Source organism: Esox lucius, chromosome 20 (genome assembly GCF_011004845.1).
Source record: "Esox lucius isolate fEsoLuc1 chromosome 20, fEsoLuc1.pri, whole genome shotgun sequence".
NCBI classification, from domain to species: Eukaryota; Metazoa; Chordata; class Actinopteri; order Esociformes; family Esocidae; genus Esox; species Esox lucius.
In genome coordinates, this window is record NC_047588.1 from 42,546,284 (window position 1) to 42,568,658 (window position 22,375).

The window sequence follows — 22,375 nt, forward strand, 5'->3', positions numbered from 1 at the left end:
ATCTGAGGTGAGCACAAGTTTCTTATTTTTCCCCTTCAAAAGTAAAAATGTGGCACTTTAAATTTTACAAACACACTACTTGCCTACTGTATGAAACAATGTGTTTTGGAAGGAAAGAAGATTATAAGAAATTATAAAAGAGAATGACAGCACACCACCTGACAATGTTAAGGCCGTGAGGCAGGTGAAGTTGCAGTTGCTATGCCAGCATTATTGTTTTGATTGACAGGCATGATTTGCCAGATTCTCTAGGCATGATTGTTTTCATTGAGTTCTTTAAGGAAGTTGAATTTTAAATCAATATTCACAATGAATTAGTTGTGTTCTTATTTGTTGATAATCCAATGTGACAACTTACCCTACATAGTGTGACAACTTACCTGCTGATGGGGCAAATTGTCACATAATAAGATATGAGGATGTAATGAATACAAAATTTGTGCCCAAGACTTCCACCTTTCATTTAGAATGACATTTATAGCATTATGATGTATTGTGCCCTGGAAATGTTACAGTGTGAAAAGTGTGACAACATACCCCGCTCTCCCCTACTATTACTATACATATTTAACTAACAATAAAAGTATATGAATGTGAAGAATCTGGATGAGCGCAAGCAGCATAACCAAGTAGCCTACAGCTGAAGGAAGTCGAGAGATGGGGATAAATAATGGCATCAAGGCAAGTACTGGGGAAAGAACAACGCAACAAGACTGTTATACAGTGAGGAGAACAAGTATTTGATAACCTGCAAAATCAGCAGTGTTTCCTACTTACAAAGCACGTAGAGGTCTGTAATTTTTATCATAGGTACACTTCAACTGTGAGAGACGGAATCTAACGGAAAATCACATTGTAGGATTTTTAAATAATTAATTAGCATTTTATTGCAACAAACAACGAAAATAGACCACAATAATATTGACTGATTAATTATAAAGTTTGATGAGTGATTTCATATTTTTTATGTGATTCCTAGATCTTATAATGAACATAGTTTTGATGCCCAATGGCAAAAGGTTTTCTGGTGGCTCAGACATAATGAAGAAGGAATTATATGCTCTGTATGCTAGAAGCAAACAGCCAAACAGAAACTTAGTGCATCCAGCCTATAAATGTAATGTTTTCCTGGACAGGCAGAGGAGATAAAAAAAAACAAGAGGGTAAATGTGGTATTGAACAATGTTGCTGTTGAGCAAGTACAGGAAACAAAGCTTCTTGGTGTAACCATATATTGTAATTTGTCATGGTTTGTCACGATTGATTCTTTTGGCTAAAGGTTGATGAGAGGTTAAAAGAATCACGTGTTTCATAAAAAACACTAATGTATGGAAAACCCCAGACTATTGGTTCAGGCAGCTTATATTCAGTTCTAACGTGCACACATACTGTTGTGGAAATTTCTATGCACAATGTATTCTCTCTGAGTAAAGGACTGAGTCCCACTGTTAAGATAGGTACAGGAATGTGTGGGACCTGGTATTTGCATAGGGGACATCTATTGTCTGTCCAGATGCAGATCAATGGGTTTTAGGACAGGATAGGAGAAGATACAGCAAGGGGGCAGTAAGGTCAGTTGGCCCCTTTGGGTAAACATTATTGCAGGAAGGATAAGGTGGGGGAAGATAGCATTTGACGTGTGTGATAGAACAAAGGGAAAGGTGTTTGATTGACATGAAACAGATGGCAGCATCTTACCACACCCCTTCTTCCTATGTAATAAATACTGTCGAAATGATGTTTTTATTTAGAAACTATCCACCGTTACTTTGTAACCTGTATACTTTCTCCTTGCAAGCAAGATTAAAACCGTTTATTGCGCAATTGATTTCTCCTGTCTTACCTACCATTTTCATAGAACTTTGGAATTTTAGAAATTGCCATCACAATTTGGGGGCACGTCCGGGAGCCTAATCCTGATCGGTTTGAGTCCCTTTCCTAACAGGTTAACCGTGCACGGCCAGAGAAAGCTCTGGAATTCTAGTATCGTCCAGAAAAGGCTTATCCTTTGACGGGCTGAGAAAGAGTGCCTGACGGGAGCTGTGACTCGTGCTTGATCAGTACAGGTTTCCTGCGGAAATTGAATTTGGAGGCAAGAACGCAATTCGGTCTAAAAACTTAAAGTTGGACTTTATAGTTTAAAATCTGCAGTAAAAGGTTGGACCTTTTTAAAATCTCATTTGTGGGCTGACGAGCTTGACTTCGCTTTCTGGTTGTGTTGAGTATAAAGTAGATTTACTGGGTAAATCTGAAACATGGGGACGTGCGACAGTAAATCTTTGCCGGTCTCTCGTGTTTACGCTGGACCGGCAAAAATTATCACTGACGTATATGGTGTTTGGACATGTGAACAATGTTTCTTTGAGTGTGGTAAACAATTCCAAACACCAAAACAAATTCCAAACAACGTAGTGTTTGAAAGTCCCTTCCAGGTCATATCACTAAAACTCAGAATGAGACTAGTTAAAAAAAAAAATTTGGTAAGATTTCATGGCTGTTCATATTGGACATTAGTGTGCATTATATATTTATTTTAATTTGTTACTTGTTGTTTTGCGTGTTGATGATTTTTCCATTTGTTTTCTTTTGTTATGTGTTTTGTTGGACCCCAGGAAGAGTAGCTGATGTTTCTTTGCATCAGCTTATGGGGATCCAAATAAATTAAAATCAAAATAAAACTTGCTAAGATAGCAAAGTGGTAGTGCAAGTGGCAGAGATCACAAGGAAAAATGACTTTCAGAATCTCCTCAGGGGTGCTGAGGCAACAATAATTGGGGCTGCCACACCAAGCACCTCTACTTCCCACAGCTATCTGAATAAATCCTTAGTCACTCTAATATTGGGCACCCAGATGTGCCGACACTGATCACTGTGTTCTTACCTTTATTAATTAAATCCCCAATCTTCTCCTCCTTCCCTTCATATTTAATATAATTCATTCCCAGTGTTTGACTGCAGTCTTCCTGCTTCACTGATGTAATCTCTGAATCCACCAATGAACACTGAGCTCCACTGCCACAATCAGAATCCAGTGACTCTTGTTTGGGTTCAGTGTGGAAGGAGAGCAGCAGGCTGGGTTTGTCCTCCCTCTGTTGAAATAAAGACCAAATCAGACCCATACATGACTGATGGACATGTTTGGGGTCATTTCAATGACAGCAGACCTGGGTCAGATACAATAAGGAGAACTTCATTTAACTTAACAGCAGTACAGAGTCAGACGCTGAGCAATGTGGTGGCCGAGGTTGAAAGGTGAAAAGCGTGGTCACCCCTATGCTGCCACTGCGGTCGACAGAGTCCCATGACACTGATACATCCATCTGATAGGGTTTTGAAAGACATGGAGCTGTCCAATCTGATTTATTACATATGAAACTACATTATTCTACAGTCTAATTATCAAGTCTTGAACCAATGGCACCCCCAGATTTTTCATAGGGGTGGACAGATAGGGCCACTGAAAATCTTAAGGTGGCACACCAAAACCAAAAGCCTTAACTGTATTTTCAGGAATACTATTATGCTGTTGTAGTATATAGGCTAGTTGAAAACTATGTCCATTTGAGAGTTAATGAATCACATAAAATGCACAAACTACTCACACGGATTAACTTTCAGCAGGACATAGCAAACTGTTGTGCGCTAGTGTTTGTAGAGACCTGGTTTGATCCCACGGTGTCCGACTTGGCCATCACCCCTGCTGGCTTTTCAATCAAATGTATTTATAAAGCCCTTTTTACATCAGCAGTTGTCACAAAGTGCTTTTACAGAAACACCCGGCCTCAAACCCCAAGGAGCAAACAGCTTTTCTATCTACCGGCAGGCCAGGACTTCAGTGTCAGGTAAACCTATGGGCAGAAGGGTCTGCAATATGGTTAATTATTGCTGGGGCTCGGATGTTGCAGTACTTTCAACACACTGTTCTCCAGACCTGAAGCGACTGACTGCAAAGATATGGCCCATCTACCTTCTATTATTACAGCATTTATATACACCCCCACAGGTGGATAAAACGCATGGAAGACCAATACGGAGTAATAAATGGACTAGAGGGCGCACCCCCTGAGGCAGCTGCTATTGTTATTGGGGATTTTAATAGAGCAGATATGAAGAAGGTTTTACCAAAATACCAGCAGCACATTAACTTTCCTACCCGGGGTGATCAGACTCTAGACCATTGTTATACATAAATATGAAATAGCTACAAACCACTCCCAGCTTTTGGTAAGTCAGATCACACATCGATTCTGCTCCTCCCATCCTATAGCCTATAACCCAGGCAGTTCAACACTGCAATGAGGGATCCATTACTGCTCTACAGGACTGCTTTGAAATGCATGTAAATTGATGGTTATATATACGTATGGTTTAAAGCAGCTGACATATCCCTGGACTAGCCTACACAAGACAGGCATGTCTGCTGTGATGCAGCAGATGGGAACAGAATATATCTCCAAGTGCATTGATTATGTTACCTCGAGGGTTAATGTGAGGACTTTCCCCAACCAAAAGCTCTTGGTTAATGGTAATGTCCGTGCTTTTCTCAGAGCACTGTCCCCTGTCGATAGTTCCAGGGACCTGGAGGTTCTGAGGAGGTCCAGATATGACCTATGGAAGGCCATCAGAAATGCCAAAAGAGACTGCAGGGATAAGCTGGAATCTAACTACAACAGCTCTGACCCCAGACACATGTGGTGTGGACAGCGACACATTACAGGCTATAAAGTTGTCTAACAGCAATGATGCCCAGCCTGCCGCCTCCCTCCCCGACGACCTCAACTCCTTCTATGCACGGTTTGAGGCGACCAACGCCATTCCTTCTGGAAGGCTTGCTGAGGACCAGGACAACTACCCTCTGTCCCTTAAAACTGTGAACCCTCAGAAGTCACCAGGGCCACATGACATTCCAGGCCATGTCCTCTGGGGGTGCAAGAACTCCCATGTGCTCCACCCTTCCTGACACGCCCCAATAGATCCATGGACGAGGCCATCGCCCTGATGTTACACACCGCCCTCTCCCACCTTGAAAATGGCAACACATACTTATATGTTGGCATGGCAGAAAACTGTTGTGCAGATTAAAGAAGCAATAAAACTGGCCTTCTTCTAACTAGTTGAATATCTGGAGCATCAGCATTTGTGGGTGCAATTACAGGCTCAAAATGACCAGAAACAAAGAAGTTTCTTCTGAAATTCATCAGTCTATTTTTGTTCTGAGAAATGAAAGATCTTCGATATTTTGGCAGTTTCTTTCATGGAATATCTCGTACAACAATATGTTGTTCCTCCTTCACAAAACAGCGTAATCTGGTTCTAACCAGAATAGAAAGGAGTGGGAGGCCCAGGTGCACAACTGAGCAAAAGGACCAATACATTAGTGTCTAGTTTGAGAAACAGATGCCTCAAGTCTTTAATTGGCAGCTTCATAAAATAGTACCTGAAAAACCCCAGTCCACATGTCAGCAGTGAAGAGGCGACTCTGGGATGCCGGCCTTCTAGGCAGCGTTTCAAAGAAAAAGTAATCTCAAAGTCATTTGCCAATAAAAAATTAAAATTAAGTTGGAACAGAGACACAGGAAAGAGGAAGAACTCTGCCTAGAAGAACAGCATCCGGGAGTCGCCCCTTCACTGCTAACACCGTCGCCCCTTCACTGCTAACACCGTCGCCCCTTCACTGCTAACACCGTCGCCCCTTCACTGCTAACACCGTCGCCCCTTCACTGATGACCTCTCTGTCTCCCTCCTGCTGTCTCTCTCTCATTCACAATCTCTCAGTAATCTCACATCTCTCACAACAAAAACAACATTCATTCAAAGTTATTGGTTTTGCCAGTTTGATGTTAACACCTGAGGCTGTGATCTGATTGACGCTTAACCAGCACCAGTGTTTAGGCACCCGGCGTCACGTGACCAGAAATGTTTCGATGTAGCTAGTCTGACAGATCGGAACATTATGGAGAGTGTTGAGCAGCCCAAACCTATGATTGAGACACGTGGACTATTTCAGTCCATTATACACCAATCAGCCATAACATTAGGACCACCAGCCTAATATTGTGTAGGTCCCTCTTTTACGGTCAAAACAGACTGCCCCATCGAGGCACGGACTCCACTAGACCTCTGAAGGTGTGCTGTGGTATCTGGCACCAAGACGTTAGCATCAGATCCTTTAAGTCCAGTAAGTTGTGAGGTGGGGCCTCCATGGATCTGACCTGTATGTCCAGCACATCCCACAGATGCTTAATTGGATTGAGATCTGGGGAATTTGGAGGCCAAGTCAATACCTTGAACTTGTTGTGTTCAAATCATTCCTGAACAATTTTTGCTTTGTGGCAGGGCGCATTATCCTGCTGAAAGAGGCCAATGCCATCAGGGAATACTGTTGCCATGAAAGGGTGCACATGGTCTGCAACAATGCTTAGGTTGGTGGTACGTGTCAAAGTAACATCCACATGAATGTCAGGACCAAGGTTTCCCAACAGAACATTGCCCAAAGCATCACGTTATAGGTCACATTAAAAGTGGAAAAGGTTCTCACATGATTTGTCTTTGTCTCATTCTTTAACATCACAAAAACCTGGCATCTTAACAGGGGTGTGTAGACTTTTTATGTCCACTGTATCCCACCCACTGACAGGTGCCATGATAACGAGATTATCAGTGTTATTCACTTCACCTGTCATTGGTCATAATGTTATGGCTGATCGGTGAACCTTGTGGACAACATCTGACAAATGAATTCAGGCAGTGGGAATAATAACCCGTCTTCTTTGCCTAATAAGGATATAGTTTGAACGAACCGTCAACGCATTCTGCAATTAGTAAATATTATAAATAACAAGCAGTTACTTTACCAACGTGAGTCGACTACAGTATACATAACCAACCACAGTACCGTCTCACATTCACTGCTTCCCTCAACACAAACAAACCCAGCGTAAAGCCCGTTCCTCCGTACGATGCGTTTCCAACTAAGTAGATGATAACTGTTCGTTTTCAATGTCATAGTAACGTTACAGCTATGTTTTATGAACTGGATTTGTTGGTCTTGTGAGAAAATGTGAATTACAATAAACGTTCACACCACAGAATATTTCTTTAAAACAGATCAGAGACTATTAAAATACTGTTGTAAGATCACTTACCATTTAAGCGATACTTTTGTTCTAGTTTTACGAAATGTTATTAAAAACACAAATGACGTGCTGGAACTGGAACGAACAAGATGGTTCTTCTTCTGTTAGTTGACACAATCTTTAAAGGTGCATTATCGCTCCTACTGAGCGTTCTCGGTATTTCTAAAGAAAGCCCGGTAAAAAAAACACAAGTCGTTGAACCACTTCTCTCGTAAAAAGCCACCACTGGCTAAAAGTCTTACATCCGGTCAGTGATTTCTGTAGCGGTTCTAGCTTATTTGGCTCCCTCGGTGAACCCACCGTTCAGCGCCCCCCATATAAATAAAAAGATACATAGGCTACATAAATTAGTCTCATAAATATTAAAAGTAACAAAACAAGTAGAAACAAATAGAAGCGATTTCCAGTGCCAGGTGATTTCCACTCTCACCTACGATCACGTCTACTTCTCTCAGATGCCTATAATGGAACCGGAGGGGGAATTGATAACATCTAAGTTTGGATTTATGGAGTACGCGGTTAGTCTCGGGCGACAATCATTTGACAAACATGGCTGTGGATCAGAGGAATTACAATCAAGCATTTGACAATCAGACAGACACACACACACACACACACACACACACACACACACACACACACACACACACACACACACACACACACACACACACACACACACACACACACACACACACACACACACACACACACACACACACACACAGAGAAGGAGACAGATATCTTACAAGTTCCTACGTTTATTCAAAGTAGTCAATCAGCAGCACAGACAGCGTTGGGTTCCAGGAGGATCCAGTAGCCAAGAATCAGATCACTGCTCTTCTTGAGTCATTGATTGATCACATGTTACGGAATTCTCCAGGCCCTCTTATAATGTTTTATTCATGACCTTAATGAAGGAGGTACACATTTTACATAATTGTTCAATGATCGGTTTATCATGACTTCATCTTCCAATCCCCTCCCCTTGTCCTTATTTGGGTTCTATGTAAGCCCTCCCCATTTCCTCACAGAGCATTTGAAAGTTCTGTTTTATTGGAGTCATTTGCTGGTTCATAGACAAATACCAAGGGGGAGGGGGGTAGTTTGACATCATCTGTTTCAGGTCCTGGTGTAGATTGTTGATCTGCCGCTGAACGCTGCTCCTGGTACCCTCGGCTCTTGGCTTCCTGTACCATGCTCTTTTCTCAACAAACCGTATCCATTCGAGTGAATACCATCTGCTCTTAAGGAGCTTGTTAGTCAGTGAGTGATTTATAGTTTATAGTCTCTCCTGTACAGTATCTGACTGTCTCCAAAGCATGTAATCTCTTTCCAAAAGATTTTAGGTGATTTATTTTAGAGAAACGCTTCCAACAGCAAGAACAAGGTGACAGTATTCTCTTCTGTGAGTACTCTATGAGGAATAGTACGTTTAGATACTGTGAAAAAGCACTTGCTATGTTAAGAAGAAGGATTATTCTCCAGTATGTATCCGGTGATGTGTTTTAAGGGAAGCTAGACGTTTGAAACGTTTCCCACAGTCAGTACAGGAGAAAGGCTTCTCTCCTGTATGTATGCGCTGGTGAGCATTAAGGCTACCTAATTCAGAGAAACTATTCCCACAGTCAGTACAAGAGTAAGGCTTCTCTCCTGTATGTATGCGCTCATGAACTTTAAGGCTGTCTAATCGAGAGAAACCCTTCCCACAATTAGAACAGGAGTAAGGTTTTTCTTGAGTATGTATTCGCTGATGAATTTTCAGGGTACCAGAATCTGGGAAAAAATTCCCACAGTCAGAACAGAAGCAAGGCTTCTCTCCTGTATGTGTGCGCTGGTGACGTGTAAGTTGAGATAATTGCGAGAAACCCTTCCCACAGTCAGAACAGGAGTAAGGCTTCTCTCCTGTATGTATGTACTGGTGATGTTTTAGGATATTTAATTGAGAGAAATACTTCCCACAGTCTGAACAAGAGTAAGGCTTCTCTCCTGTATGTATGCGCTGGTGACGTTTTAGGTTATTTGACTGAGAGAAACTCTTCCCACAGTCAGAACAGGAGTAAGGCTTCTCTCCTGTATGTATGCACTGGTGAAGTTTTAGGTCATGTGATCGATAGAAACACTTCCCACAGTCAGAACAGGAGTAAGGCTTCTCTCCTGTATGTATGCGCTGGTGACATGTAAGTTGAGAAAATTGAGAGAAACACTTCCCACAGTCTGAACAAGAGTAAGGCTTCTCTCCAGTATGTATGCGCTGGTGAATTTTTAGGTTACGTAAATGAGAGAAATACTTCCCACAGTCAGAACAGGAGTAAGGTTTCTCTCCAGTATGCATGTGCTGGTGAAGTTTTAGGTTATTTAATTGAGAGAAACCCTTCCCACAGTCAGAACAGGAGTAAGGCTTCTCTCCTGTATGTATGCGCTCGTGAACTTTAAGGCTATATAATCGAGAGAAACTCTTCCCACAGTCTGAACAAGAGTAAGGCTTCTCTCCAGTATGTATGTTCTGGTGAAGTTTTAGGGTACGTACATTAGAGAAATACTTCCCACAGTCAGAACAGGAGTAAGGCTTCTCTCCTGTATGTATGCGCTGGTGAAGTTTTAGGTCATGTGATCGACAGCGGTGAGACTTCTTATCTTCCTTTTGTTTCTCTCCAGGTGTAGGAAATATATCCACTTCAGCAATCTCATCTGTGTGATTAAAATCATAAAGGTTACTTAGGGCAGTGACACTGTGTCAACACAGTTAGTAGATTACATCAATGTGTTTCAGGTCCTTCTAACTTTTTGTTAGAAGAGGTTGTTTCTGTGATGTTTGGTGATACTAAGTTGGTAACGTCCTTGCTCTTTGAAAGCGACAATGATGTTGTTGTGATTAACAAATACACGGCTATATGTTTGGTTTTGTCTATATTTGATGATATTTAATGTTGTTAATATATTTTAGATGACAGCAGTAACCCGGTCGTGATAACTTGATTGGCGAGCGCATCAGCTGTGGAGCGCGAATGGTTGCTTCCTCAGTCTTGTAATTGAAAATGTTGTAGTATTTAGCTGTGTAGTCGGCTAACTATCGATCAAATGTATTTATAAAGCCCTTTTTACAACAGCAGTTGTCACAAAGTGCTTTACAGAGACACACGGCCTTAAACCCCAAGGAGCAAACAACAGTAGTGTTGAATTTCAGTGGCTAGGAAAACTAGTCGAATGTTATATTGCGTTTCTTCCGATTTCATTCAGTTCATTCAGGTCGATGTTTCAGTGTCTACAAAATGGGAGAAAAGGATTTATAAGTTACATGGATGTGATGTCAAATTAAAGACTGTGATCTTTAAAACAAAGTTATCTTGAAATGTTTATAAATTTGTACTATATCTGTTTGTATGAATTATTATTTATTTTGAGAATTCTCTGTAATCTACAGCAGCATTATGGAATTATACTGGGATCTAAAGGGTAAACAATGTCTACACAGTATTAATGGACAAAAAATAAAAAATCTCAAGGATCCCACATTTTTGGACAGTAGTGTATAGTCAAACAAGAAAAGGAACAATGCAAGCCGTTTCAGTGACCCGCGTTTAGATAAATGTTGTTGCCCTCACTGGATTCAAACCTGGGTTTCCCATGTGAGAAGCTGTGTCTTTAAGAATTACGCCACAAAGCTATACCTATGCTGAATGCAGGTATTGGATGTTGACATAGATAATTTTGTCACATATTTTGAAAATTTCGCTAGACACCATTGAGCACTGTGTTAAACTGACTAACGTTTCTTATTAAGTTTACTTCCACCACAAACAGCATCTATGAACTGTATGGCTTTTGCCACTGGCCGTTAAAACATCTTATTAGCAGTTATAGGCTTACTCCTATCTACTAACTTATGACTTGGAATAGTCATAAGAACTGAACAATTTCTAGCCAGACTGAAGGTGAATTTTACACTGCCAAAGTTAATTCATTTCATGGCACAACAACGATTGTTATTCTTTCATGCTTGAATGACACTGATACAATAACGATCAATAGAGGTGAAAAAAACTGACTTCTTCGTCGAGTGAAAAGACGAGAAAATAAAAAGATACCTGCATGCCTGAAAATATCCATCTGCACTCTTTGGGCAATGATTAGAGGATGTAAATAAAACTGAAGCTTAGATAAACCTGTCTGGAGAAATGTAGATGTCATAGTCTAACATCTTTCGTGTAAGTAGAATCAGTGTTTTAGTCCCCCTGATACTGGGGAGAAGAGCACTGAACAGATATCACAGTAATGCATCATGTTTACTCCAGCAACACAGCGCAGCGTTGGGGCAGTGAGTACCTGAGAACACAAAAGTAGCTTACAGAATCTCCTCAGGGGTGCCGAGGCTACAACAGGCCACACCCCCAGCCCCCCACCTCCCACGGCTACAGTTGTTAGTCACCCTGATACAGGCCACACCCCCAGCCCCCCACCTCCCACGGCTACAGTTGTTAGTCACCCTGATACAGGTCACACTGACATACCAATGATAACATACTGTTCTTACGTTGATTAGTTAAATCCCCAATCATCTTCTCCTCCTCTTCACATTTTATATTATTCAGTCCCAGCACTTGACTACAGTCTTCCTGCTTCACCGATGTCATCACTGAATCCACCAATGAACACTGAGCATTACTGTCACAATCAGCATCTAGTGGTTCTTGTTTGACCTCAGTGTGGAAGGAGAGCAGCAGGTTGGGTTTCTCCTCCATCTGATGAAATAAAGACCAAGTCAGACCCACACATGACTGATGAACATGTTGGATGAGAATACAAACACAAAAACAAACAATCATATTATCATAACAGATCTGGGTCAGATACTTAAGGTGTACTTAATATAACTTGACCGCAGGATAGTGTACATAGACGACCTAAACAAAAACACTTAATTAACTGCAGGTATGTGACAAATTCCCAGTTTACTTTACTGCTTTTATGGTTTTCTGTTAGGCACAGCACTAAATTCATTGGTTTTGTCAGTTTCATGTTAACACCTGAGGCTGTGATCTGATTGACGCTTAACCAGCACCAGTGTTTAGGCACCAGGCGTCACGTGACCAGAAATGTTTTGATGTAACTAGTCTGACAGATCGGAACATTATGGAGAGTGTTGAGCAGCCCAAACCTATGATTGAGACATGTGGACTATTTCAGTCCATTATACACCAATCAGCCACAACATTAGGACCACCAGCCTAATATTGTGTAGGTCCCTCTTTTACGGTCAAAACAGACTGCCCCATCGAGGCATGGACTCCACTAGACCTCTGAAGGTGTGCTGTGGTATCTGGCACCAAGACGTTAGCATCAGATCCTTTAAGTCCAGTAAGTTGTGAGGTGGGGCCTCCATGGATCTGACCTGCATGTCCAGCACATCCCACAGATGCTTAATTGGATTGAGATCTGGGGAATTTGGAGGCCAAGTCAATACCTTGAACTTGTTGTGTTCAAATCATTCCTGAACAATTTCTGCTTTGTGGCAGGGCGCATTATCCTGCTGAAAGAGGCCAATGCCATCAGGGAATACTGTTGCCATGAAAGGGTGCACATGGTCTGCAACAATGCTTAGGTAGGTGGTACGTGTCAAAGTAACATCCACATGAATGTCAGGACCAAGGTTTCCCAACAGAACATTGCCCAAAGCATCACATTATAGGTCACATTAAAAGTGGAAAAGGTTCTCACATGATTTGTCTTTGTCTCATTCTTTAACTTCACAAAAACCTGGCATCTTAACAGGGGTGTGTAGACTTTTTATGTCCACTGTATCCCACCCACTGACAGGTGCCATGATAACGAGATTATCAGTGTTATTCACTTCACCTGTCATTGGTCATAATGTTATGGCTGATCGGTGAACCTTGTGGACAAAATCTGACAAATGAATTCAGGCAGTGGGAATAATAACCCGTCTTCTTTGCCTAATAAGGATATAGTTTGAACGAACCGTCAACGCATTCTGCAATTAGTAAATATTATAAATAACAAGCAGTTACTTTACCAACGTGAGTCGACTACAGTATACATAACCAACCACAGTACCGTCTCACATTCACTGCTTCCCTCAACACAAACAAACCCAGCGTAAAGCCCGTTCCTCCGTACGATGCGTTTCCAACTAAGTAGATGATAACTGTTCGTTTTCAATGTCCTAGTAACGTTACAGCTATGTTTTATGAACTGGATTTGTTGGTCTTGTGAGAAAATGTGAATTACACTAAACGTTCACACCACAGAATATTTCTTTAAAACAGACCAGAGACTATTAAAATACTGTTGTATGATCACTTACCATTTAAGCGATACTTTTGTTCTAGTTTTACGAAATGTTATTAAAAACACAAATGAAGTGCTGGAACTGGAACGAACAAGATGGTTCTTCTTCTGTTAGTTGACACAATCTTTTAAGGTGCATTACCGCCACCTACTGAGTGTTCTCGGTGTTTCTGAAGAAAACCAGCTGCAGCCCGGTAAAAAAAAAAAACACATGTCGTTGAACCACTTCTCTAAAAGGCACCACTGGCTAAAAGTCTTACATCCGGTCAGTGATTTCTGTAGCGGTTCTAGCTTATTTGGCTCCCTCGGTGAACCCACCGTTCAGCGCCCCACATATAAATAAAAATATATATAGGCTACATAAATTACTCTCATAAATATTAAAAGTAACAAAACAAGTAGAAACAAATAGAAGCGATTACCAGTGCCAGGTGATTACCAGTGCCAGGTGATTTCCAGTGCCAGGTGATTTCCAGTGCCAGGTGATTACCAGTGCCAGGTGATTTCCAGTCTCACCGACGACCGTGTCTACCTCTCTCAGATGCCTATAATGGAACTGGAGGGGGAACTGATAAGGTCTAAGTTTGGATTTATGGAGTACGCGGTTAGTCTCTTTGGCAACAATAATTTGACAAACATGGCTGTGGATCAGAGGAATTACAATCAAGCATTTGACAATCAGACACACACACACAGACTGAGAAGGAGACAGATATCTTACAAGTTCCTACGTTTATTCGAAGGAGTCAATCAGCTGTACAGACAGCGTTGGGTTCCAGGAGGATCCAGTAGCCAAGAATCAGATCACTGCTCTTCTCGAGTCATTGATTGATCACATGTTACAGAATTCTCCAGGCCCTTTTATGTTTTTATTCATGACCTTAATGAAGGAGGTACACATTTTACATAATTGTTCAATGATCGGTTTATCATGACTTCATCTTCCAATCCCCTCCCCTTGTCCTTATTTGGGTTCTATGTAAGCCCTCCCCATTTCCTCACAGAGTATTTGAAAGTTCTGTTTTATTGGAGTCATTTGCTGGTTCATAGACAAATACCAAAGGGGAGGGGGTAGTTTGACATCATCTGTTTCAGATCCTGGTGTAGATTGTTGATCTGCCGCTGAACGCTGCTCCTGGTACCCTCGGCTCTTGGCTTCCTGTACCATGCTCTTTTCTCAACAAACCGTATCCATTCGAGTGAATACCATCTGCTCTTAAGGAGCTTGTTAGTCAGTGAGTGATTTATAGTCTATAGTCTCTCCTGTACAGTATCTGACTGTCTCCAAAGCATGTAATCTCTTTCCAAAAGATTTTAGGTGATTTATTTTAGAGAAACGCTTCCAACAGCAAGAACAAGGTGACAGTATTCTCTTCTGTGAGTACTCTATGAGGAATAGTACGTTTAGATACTGTGAAAAAGCACTTCCTATGTTAAGAAGAAGGATTATTCTCCAGTATGTATCCGGTGATGTGTTTTAAGGGAAGCTAGATGTTTGAAATGTTTCCCACAGTCAGTACAGGAGAAAGGCTTCTCTCCTGTATGAATGCGCTGGTGAGCATTAAGGCTACCTAATTGAGAGAAACTATTCCCACAGTCAGTACAAGAGTAAGGCTTCTCTCCTGTATGTATGCGCTCATGAACTTTAAGGCTGTATAATCGAGAGAAACCCTTCCCACAATTAGAACAGGAGTAAGGTTTTTCTTGAGTATGAATTCGCTGATGAATTTTCAGGGTACCAAAATCTGGGAAAAAATTCCCACAGTCAGAACAGAAGCAAGGCTTCTCTCCTGTATGTGTGCGCTGGTGACGTGTAAGGTGAGATAATTGCGAGAAACCCTTCCCACAGTCAGAACAGGAGTAAGGCTTCTCTCCTGTATGTATGTGCTGGTGATGTTTTAGGTTATGTAATTGAGAGAAATACTTCCCACAGTCAGAACAGGAGTAAGGCTTCTCTCCTGTATGTATGCGCTGGTGAAGTTTTAGGTTATTTAACTGAGAGAAACCCTTCCCACAGTCAGAACAGGAGTAAGGCTTCTCTCCTGTATGTATGCGCTGGTGAAGTTTTAGGTCATGTGATTGATAGAAACACTTCCCACAGTCAGAGCAAGAGTAAGGCTTCTCTCTTCTATGTATGTTAATGTGTCTTTTTAACATAGACATAAATAGAAAACATTTTCCACAGTGGGGACAGCGGTGAGACTTCTTATCTTTTACATCTTCCTGTTTTTTCTCTCCAGGTGTAGGAAATGTATCCACTTCAGCAATCTCATCTGTGTGATTAAAATCATAAAGGTTACTTAAGGCAGTGACACTGTGTCAACACAGTTAGTAGATTACATCAATGTGACAATTCCCAGAGAGTTAAAACAGTGATAAACACAAGAACAATTTCCGAAATCTTAATGTCACATTTTCACTAGGCTTACCAAGAAACTACTGGTCAAAAGTATGGGGTCACTTAGAAATGTATTATATTTTTTGTTAAAAAGCAAAAAAGTCGACACTTGGGCAACTCGACTGGCACACACCCCTCGTTCATGTGAGACTTAAGCGCAGGGAAACGTTGCGCTCTCGAACTTCCCCAGAAGTCAGGAACTTGTAGCACCTTCCACCTGGTCAAAGCTGTACCCACTAATCACATTGTGCCCTCTATTTAGATGTGGTGGCCGGTGACTGCCGGGATGGTTGACATCCTGACACTGTTTTGGAGAGTGAGGCCAGAAGAGATGTCGGCTTTCCTTTCATTTCCTTGCAGAACAGGAAACCCCAGAAGAGCCTTCATTATATTTGAATTTCTGTTTGATTTAACCAGTGGTGTGCTGGAAACTGCATAACAATTCTTGTAACTGAGTGAGGAGAGAAGAGACACTGTCTCTCAACTGAAAATACACAGAGAACAAAGCCCCTGAACTCATCTCTGCTGTGACAGGAAGCCAAACTGTCACAACGCATATGTAGATATTCCATTGACAAATCACCGTTTCCAGCTACAATAGTCATTTACAATATTAATATCCCTCTAGATCCCGTAACGGCAGACGGCTGTGTTTCTGTAACAATAATATTTGTGTAAATATCACAATCTACCTGATAAAAACGTGTTAATGTATTCCCGTGGATGAAAAAGGGTAGGTTGTCATTTTACTTTTATTAGTTTTTATAATTTCTTTACTCAAAAAGCTAGCGGCAAAGTGGCCCCGACTTTTAATGTTAGAAGAGGTTGTTTCTGTGTTGTCTGGTGATACTAAGTTGGTAACGTCCTTGCTCTTTGAAAGCGACAATGATGTTGTTGTGATTAACAAATACACGGCTATATGTTTGGTTTTGTCTATATTTGCTGCTATTTAATGTTGGTAATATATTTTAGATGACAGCAGTAACCCGGTCGTGATAACTTGATTGGCGAGCGCATCAGCTGTGGAGCGCGAATGGTTGCTTCCTCAGTCCCCCTTGTAATTGAAAATGTTGCAGTATTTAGCTGTGTAGTCGGCTAACTATCAATCAAATGTATTTATAAAGCCCTTTTTACAACAGCAGTTGTCACAAAGTGCTTTACAGAGACACGCGGCCTTAAACCCCAAGGAGCAAACAACAGTAGTGTTGAATTTCAATGGCTAGGAAAACTCGTCGAATGTTAGATCGCGTTTCTTCCGATTTCATTCAGTTCGTATGTCAGACTATAGATAAGTTGTCTGGGGGAGAAGAGCACTGAACAGATATCACAGTAATGCATCATGTTTACTCCAGCAACACAGCGCAGCGTTGGGGCAGTGAGTACCTGAGAACACAAAAGTAGCTTACAGAATCTCCTCAGGGGTGCCGAGGCTACAACAGGCCACACCCCCAGCCCCCCACCTCCCACGGCTACAGTTGTTAGTCACCCTGATACAGGCCACACCCCCAGCCCCCCACCTCCCACGGCTACAGTTGTTAGTCACCCTGATACAGGTCACACTGACATACCAATGATAACATACTGTTCTTACGTTGATTAGTTAAATCCCCAATCATCTTCTCCTCCTCTTCACATTTTATATTATTCAGTCCCAGCACTTGACTACAGTCTTCCTGCTTCACCGATGTCATCACTGAATCCACCAATGAACACTGAGCATTACTGTCACAATCAGCATCTAGTGGTTCTTGTTTGACCTCAGTGTGGAAGGAGAGCAGCAGGTTGGGTTTCTCCTCCATCTGATGAAATAAAGACCAAGTCAGACCCACACATGACTGATGAACATGTTGGATGAGAATACAAACACAAAAACAAACAATCATATTATCATAACAGATCTGGGTCAGATACTTAAGGTGTACTTAATATAACTTGACCGCAGGATAGTGTACATAGACGACCTAAACAAAAACACTTAATTAACTGCAGGTATGTGACAAATTCCCAGTTTACTTTACTGCTTTTATGGTTTTCTGTTAGGCACAGCACTAAATTCATTGGTTTTGTCAGTTTCATGTTAACACCTGAGGCTGTGATCTGATTGACGCTTAACCAGCACCAGTGTTTAGGCACCAGGCGTCACGTGACCAGAAATGTTTTGATGTAGCTAGTCTGACAGATCGGAACATTATGGAGAGTGTTGAGCAGCCCAAACCTATGATTGAGACATGTGGACTATTTCAGTCCATTATACACCAATCAGCCATAACATTAGGACCACCAGCCTAATATTGTGTAGGTCCCTCTTTTACGGTCAAAACAGACTGCCCCATCGAGGCATGGACTCCACTAGACCTCTGAAGGTGTGCTGTGGTATCTGGCACCAAGACGTTAGCATCAGATCCTTTAAGTCCAGTAAGTTGTGAGGTGGGGCCTCCATGGATCTGACCTGCATGTCCAGCACATCCCACAGATGCTTAATTGGATTGAGATCTGGGGAATTTGGAGGCCAAGTCAATACCTTGAACTTGTTGTGTTCAAATCATTCCTGAACAATTTTTGCTTTGTGGCAGGGCGCATTATCCTGCTGAAAGAGGCCAATGCCATCAGGGTATTCTGTTGCCATGAAAGGGTGCACATGGTCTGCAACAATGCTTAGGTAGGTGGTACGTGTCAAAGTAACATCCACATGAATGTCAGGACCAAGGTTTCCCAACAGAACATTGCCCAAAGCATCACATTATAGGTCACATTAAAAGTGGAAAAGGTTCTCACATGATTTGTCTTTGTCTCATTCTTTAACATCACAAAAACCTGGCATCTTAACAGGGGTGTGTAGACTTTTTATGTCCACTGTATCCCACCCACTGACAGGTGCCATGATAACGAGATTATCAGTGTTATTCACTTCACCTGTCATTGGTCATAATGTTATGGGTGATCGGTGAACCTTGTGGACAAAATCTGACAAATGAATTCAGGCAGTGGGAATAATAACCCGTCTTCTTTGCCTAATAAGGATATAGTTTGAACGAACCGTCAACGCATTCTGCAATTAGTATATATTATAAATAACAAGCAGTTACTTTACCAACGTGAGTCGACTACAGTATACATAACCAACCACAGTACCGTCTCACATTCACTGCTTCCCTCAACACAAACAAACCCAGCGTAAAGCCCGTTCCTCCGTACGATGCGTTTCCAACTAAGTAGATGATAACTGTTCTAGTAAGGTTACAGCTATGTTTTATGAACTGGATTTGTTGGTCTTGTGAGAAAATGTGAATTACACTAAAAATTCACACCACAGAATATTTCTTTAAAACAGATCAAAGAGACTATTAAAATACTGTTGTATGATCACTTACCATTTAAGCGATACTTTTGTTCTAGTTTTACGAAATGTTATTAAAAACACAAATGACGTGCTGGAACTGGAACGAACAAGATGGTTCTTCTTCTGTTAGTTGACACAATCTTTAAAGGTGCATTACCGCCACCTACTGAGCGTTCTCGGTATTTCTGAAGAAAGCCCGGTAAAAAAAACAAAAGTCGTTGAACCACTTCTCTAATAAAAAGCCACCACTGGCTAAAAGTCTTACATCCGGTCAGTGATTTCTGTAGCGGTTCTAGCTTATTTGGCTCCCTCAGTGAACCCACCGTTCAGCGCCCCACATATAAATAAAAAGATACATAGGCTACATAAATTAGTCTCATAAATATTAAAAGTAACAAAACAAGTAGAAACAAATAGAAGCGATTTCCAGTGCCAGGTGATTTCCACTCTCACCTACGATCACGTCTACCTCTCTCAGATGCCTATAATGGAACCGGAGGGGGAACTGATAACGTCTAAGTTTGGATTTATGGAGTACGCGGTTAGTCTCTGGCGACAATCATTTGACAAACATGGCTGTGGATCAGAGGAATTACAATCAAGCATTTGACAATCAGACACACACACACAGACTGAGAAGGAGACAGATATCTTACAAGTTCCTACGTTTATTCAAAGTAGTCAATCAGCAGCACAGACAGCATTGGGTTCCAGGAGGATCCAGTAGCCAAGAATCAGATCACTGCTCTTCTTGAGTCATTGATTGATCACATGTTACGGAATTCTCCAGGCCCTTTTATAATGTTTTATTCATGACCTTAATGAAGGAGGTACACATTTTACATAATTGTTCAATGATCGGTTTATCAAGACTTCATCTTCCAATCCCCTCCCCTTGTCCTTATTTGGGTTCTATGTAAGCCCTCCCCATTTCTACACAGAGCATTTGAAAGTTTTCTGTTTTACTGGAGTAATTTGCTGGTTCATAGACAAATACCAAGGGGGAGGGGGGTAGTTTGACATCATCTGTTTCAGGTCCTGGTGTAGATTGTTGATCTGCCGCTGAATGCTGCTCCTGGTACCCTCGGCTCTCGGCTTCCTGTATCATGCTCTTTTCTCAACAAACCTTATCCATTCGAGTGAATACCATCTGCTCTTAAGGAGCTTGTTAGTCAGTGAGTGATTTATAGTTTATAGTCCCTCCTGTACAGTATCTGACTGTCTCCAAAGCATGTAATCTCTTTCCAAAAGATTTTAGGTGATTTATTTTAGAGAAACGCTTCCAACAGCAAGAACAAGATGACAGTATTCTCTTCTGTGAGTACTCTATGAGGAATAGTACGTTTAGATACTGTGAAAAAGCACTTCCTATGTTAAGAAGAAGGATTATTCTCCAGTATGTATCCGGTGATGTGTTTTAAGGGAAGCTAGACGTTTGAAACGTTTCCCACAGTCAGTACAGGAGTAAGGCTTCTCTCCTGTATGTGTGCGCTGGTGACGTGTAAGTTGAGATAATTGCGAGAAACCCTTCCCACAGTCAGAACAGGAGTAAGGCTTCTCTCCTGTATGTATGTACTGGTGATGTTTTAGGATATTTAATTGAGAGAAATACTTCCCACAGTCTGAACAAGAGTAAGGCTTCTCTCCTGTATGTATGCGCTGGTGACATTTTAGGCTATTTGACTGAGAGAAACTCTTCCCACAGTCAGAACAGAAGTAAGGCTTCTCTCCTGTATGTATGCGCTGGTGAAGTTTTAGGTAATGTGATCGACAGAAACACTTCCCACATTCAGAACAGGAGTAAGGCTTCTCTCCTGTATGTATGCGCTGGTGACATGTAAGTTGAGAAAATTGAGAGAAACACTTCCCACAGTCTGAACAAGAGTAAGGCTTCTCTCCAGTATGTATGCGCTGGTGAATTTTTAGGTTACGTAAATGAGAGAAATACTTCCCACAGTCAGAACAGGAGTAAGGTTTCTCTCCAGTATGCATGTGCTGGTGAAGTTTTAGGTTATTTAATTGAGAGAAACCCTTCCCACAGTCAGAACAGGAGTAAGGCTTCTCTCCTGTATGTATGCGCTCGTGAACTTTAAGGCTATATAATCGAGAGAAACTCTTCCCACAGTCTGAACAAGAGTAAGGCTTCTCTCCAGTATGTATGTTCTGGTGAAGTTTTAGGTTACGTAAATGAGAGAAATACTTCCCACAGTCAGAACAGGAGTAAGGCTTCTCTCCTGTATGTATGCACTGGTGAAGTTTTAGGTCATGTGATCGACAGCGGTGAGACTTCTTATCTTCCTGTTGTTTCTCTCCAGGTGTAGGAAATGTATCCACTTCAGCAATCTCATCTGTGTGATTAAAATCATAAAGGTTACTTAGGGCAGTGACACTGTGTCAACACAGTTAGTAGATTACATCAATGTGTTTCAGGTCCTTCTAACTTTTTGTTAGAAGAGGTTGTTTCTGTGATGTTTGGTGATACTAAGTTGGTAACGTCCTTGCTCTTTGAAAGCGACAATGATGTTGTTGTGATTAACAAATACACGGCTATATGTTTGGTTTTGTCTATATTTGATGCTATTTAATGTTGGTAATATATTTTAGATGACAGCAGTAACCCGGTCGTGATAACTTGATTGGCGAGCGCATCAGCTGTGGAGCGCGAATGGTTGCTTCCTCAGTCTTGTAATTGAAAATGTGGTAGTATTTAGCTGTGTAGTCGGCTAACTATCGATCAAATGTATTTATAAAGCCCTTTTTACAACAGCAGTTGTCCCAAAGTGCTTTACAGAGACACACGGCCTTAAACCCCAAGGAGCAAACAACAGTAGTGTTGAATTTCAGTGGCTAGGAAAACTAGTCGAATGTTATATCGCGTTTCTTTCCGATTTCATTCAGTTCGTATGTCAGACTATAGATAAGTTGTCTGGCCGCAAATGTGTTTCGCTTGTGAGACGAGCTGTCATTTTCACTAGCTAGCCAAGACTGGAGCCAGTAATGTTGTGCTTTACTGACGACGTCGTCACTTGATCATGATGTCTTGCATCTGCCGACACGTACTTTCAATGTCTTGAGAGCTGTGTGCCTTGTGCTTACTTAATTATGATGTTAGTTGTGCCCGGGGGCGTAGGTTTCATTATACACTGGTGGGAAATGTAGCTCAATCTCGCCCAAAAAGAGTCGCAGTGTTTT

The 22,375-nt window shown here is 41.5% G+C and overlaps 1 protein-coding gene across 8 annotated transcripts in view; it reads right to left on the bottom strand.

The window, feature by feature from the left end:
- Positions 1-22,375, bottom strand: part of LOC105027977 (zinc finger protein 239) — a 52,098-nt gene that overhangs the window by 3,868 nt on the left and 25,855 nt on the right. The window contains exons 1-6 of one of the 8 annotated variants that reach the window (XM_034288575.1): positions 14,177-14,891; positions 13,868-14,001; positions 13,462-13,629; positions 11,671-11,878; positions 7,896-9,827; positions 3,003-3,089 (exon numbers count right to left, since the gene is read on the bottom strand). In XM_034288575.1, the coding sequence (XP_034144466.1) occupies positions 8,614-9,827; positions 11,671-11,878; positions 13,462-13,464 (1,425 nt within the window). In that variant the 5' untranslated portion in view covers positions 13,465-13,629; positions 13,868-14,001; positions 14,177-14,891 and the 3' untranslated portion in view covers positions 3,003-3,089; positions 7,896-8,613. Of the gene's footprint in view, positions 1-2,881; positions 3,093-7,145; positions 7,268-7,885; positions 9,828-11,670; positions 11,879-13,461; positions 13,632-13,867; positions 14,002-14,176; positions 15,719-17,434; positions 17,643-19,214; positions 19,325-20,795; positions 21,532-22,375 lie in introns of those variants that run through there. The other 7 variants (XM_034288578.1, XM_034288576.1, XM_034288573.1 and 4 more) reach the window with 7 other exon arrangements.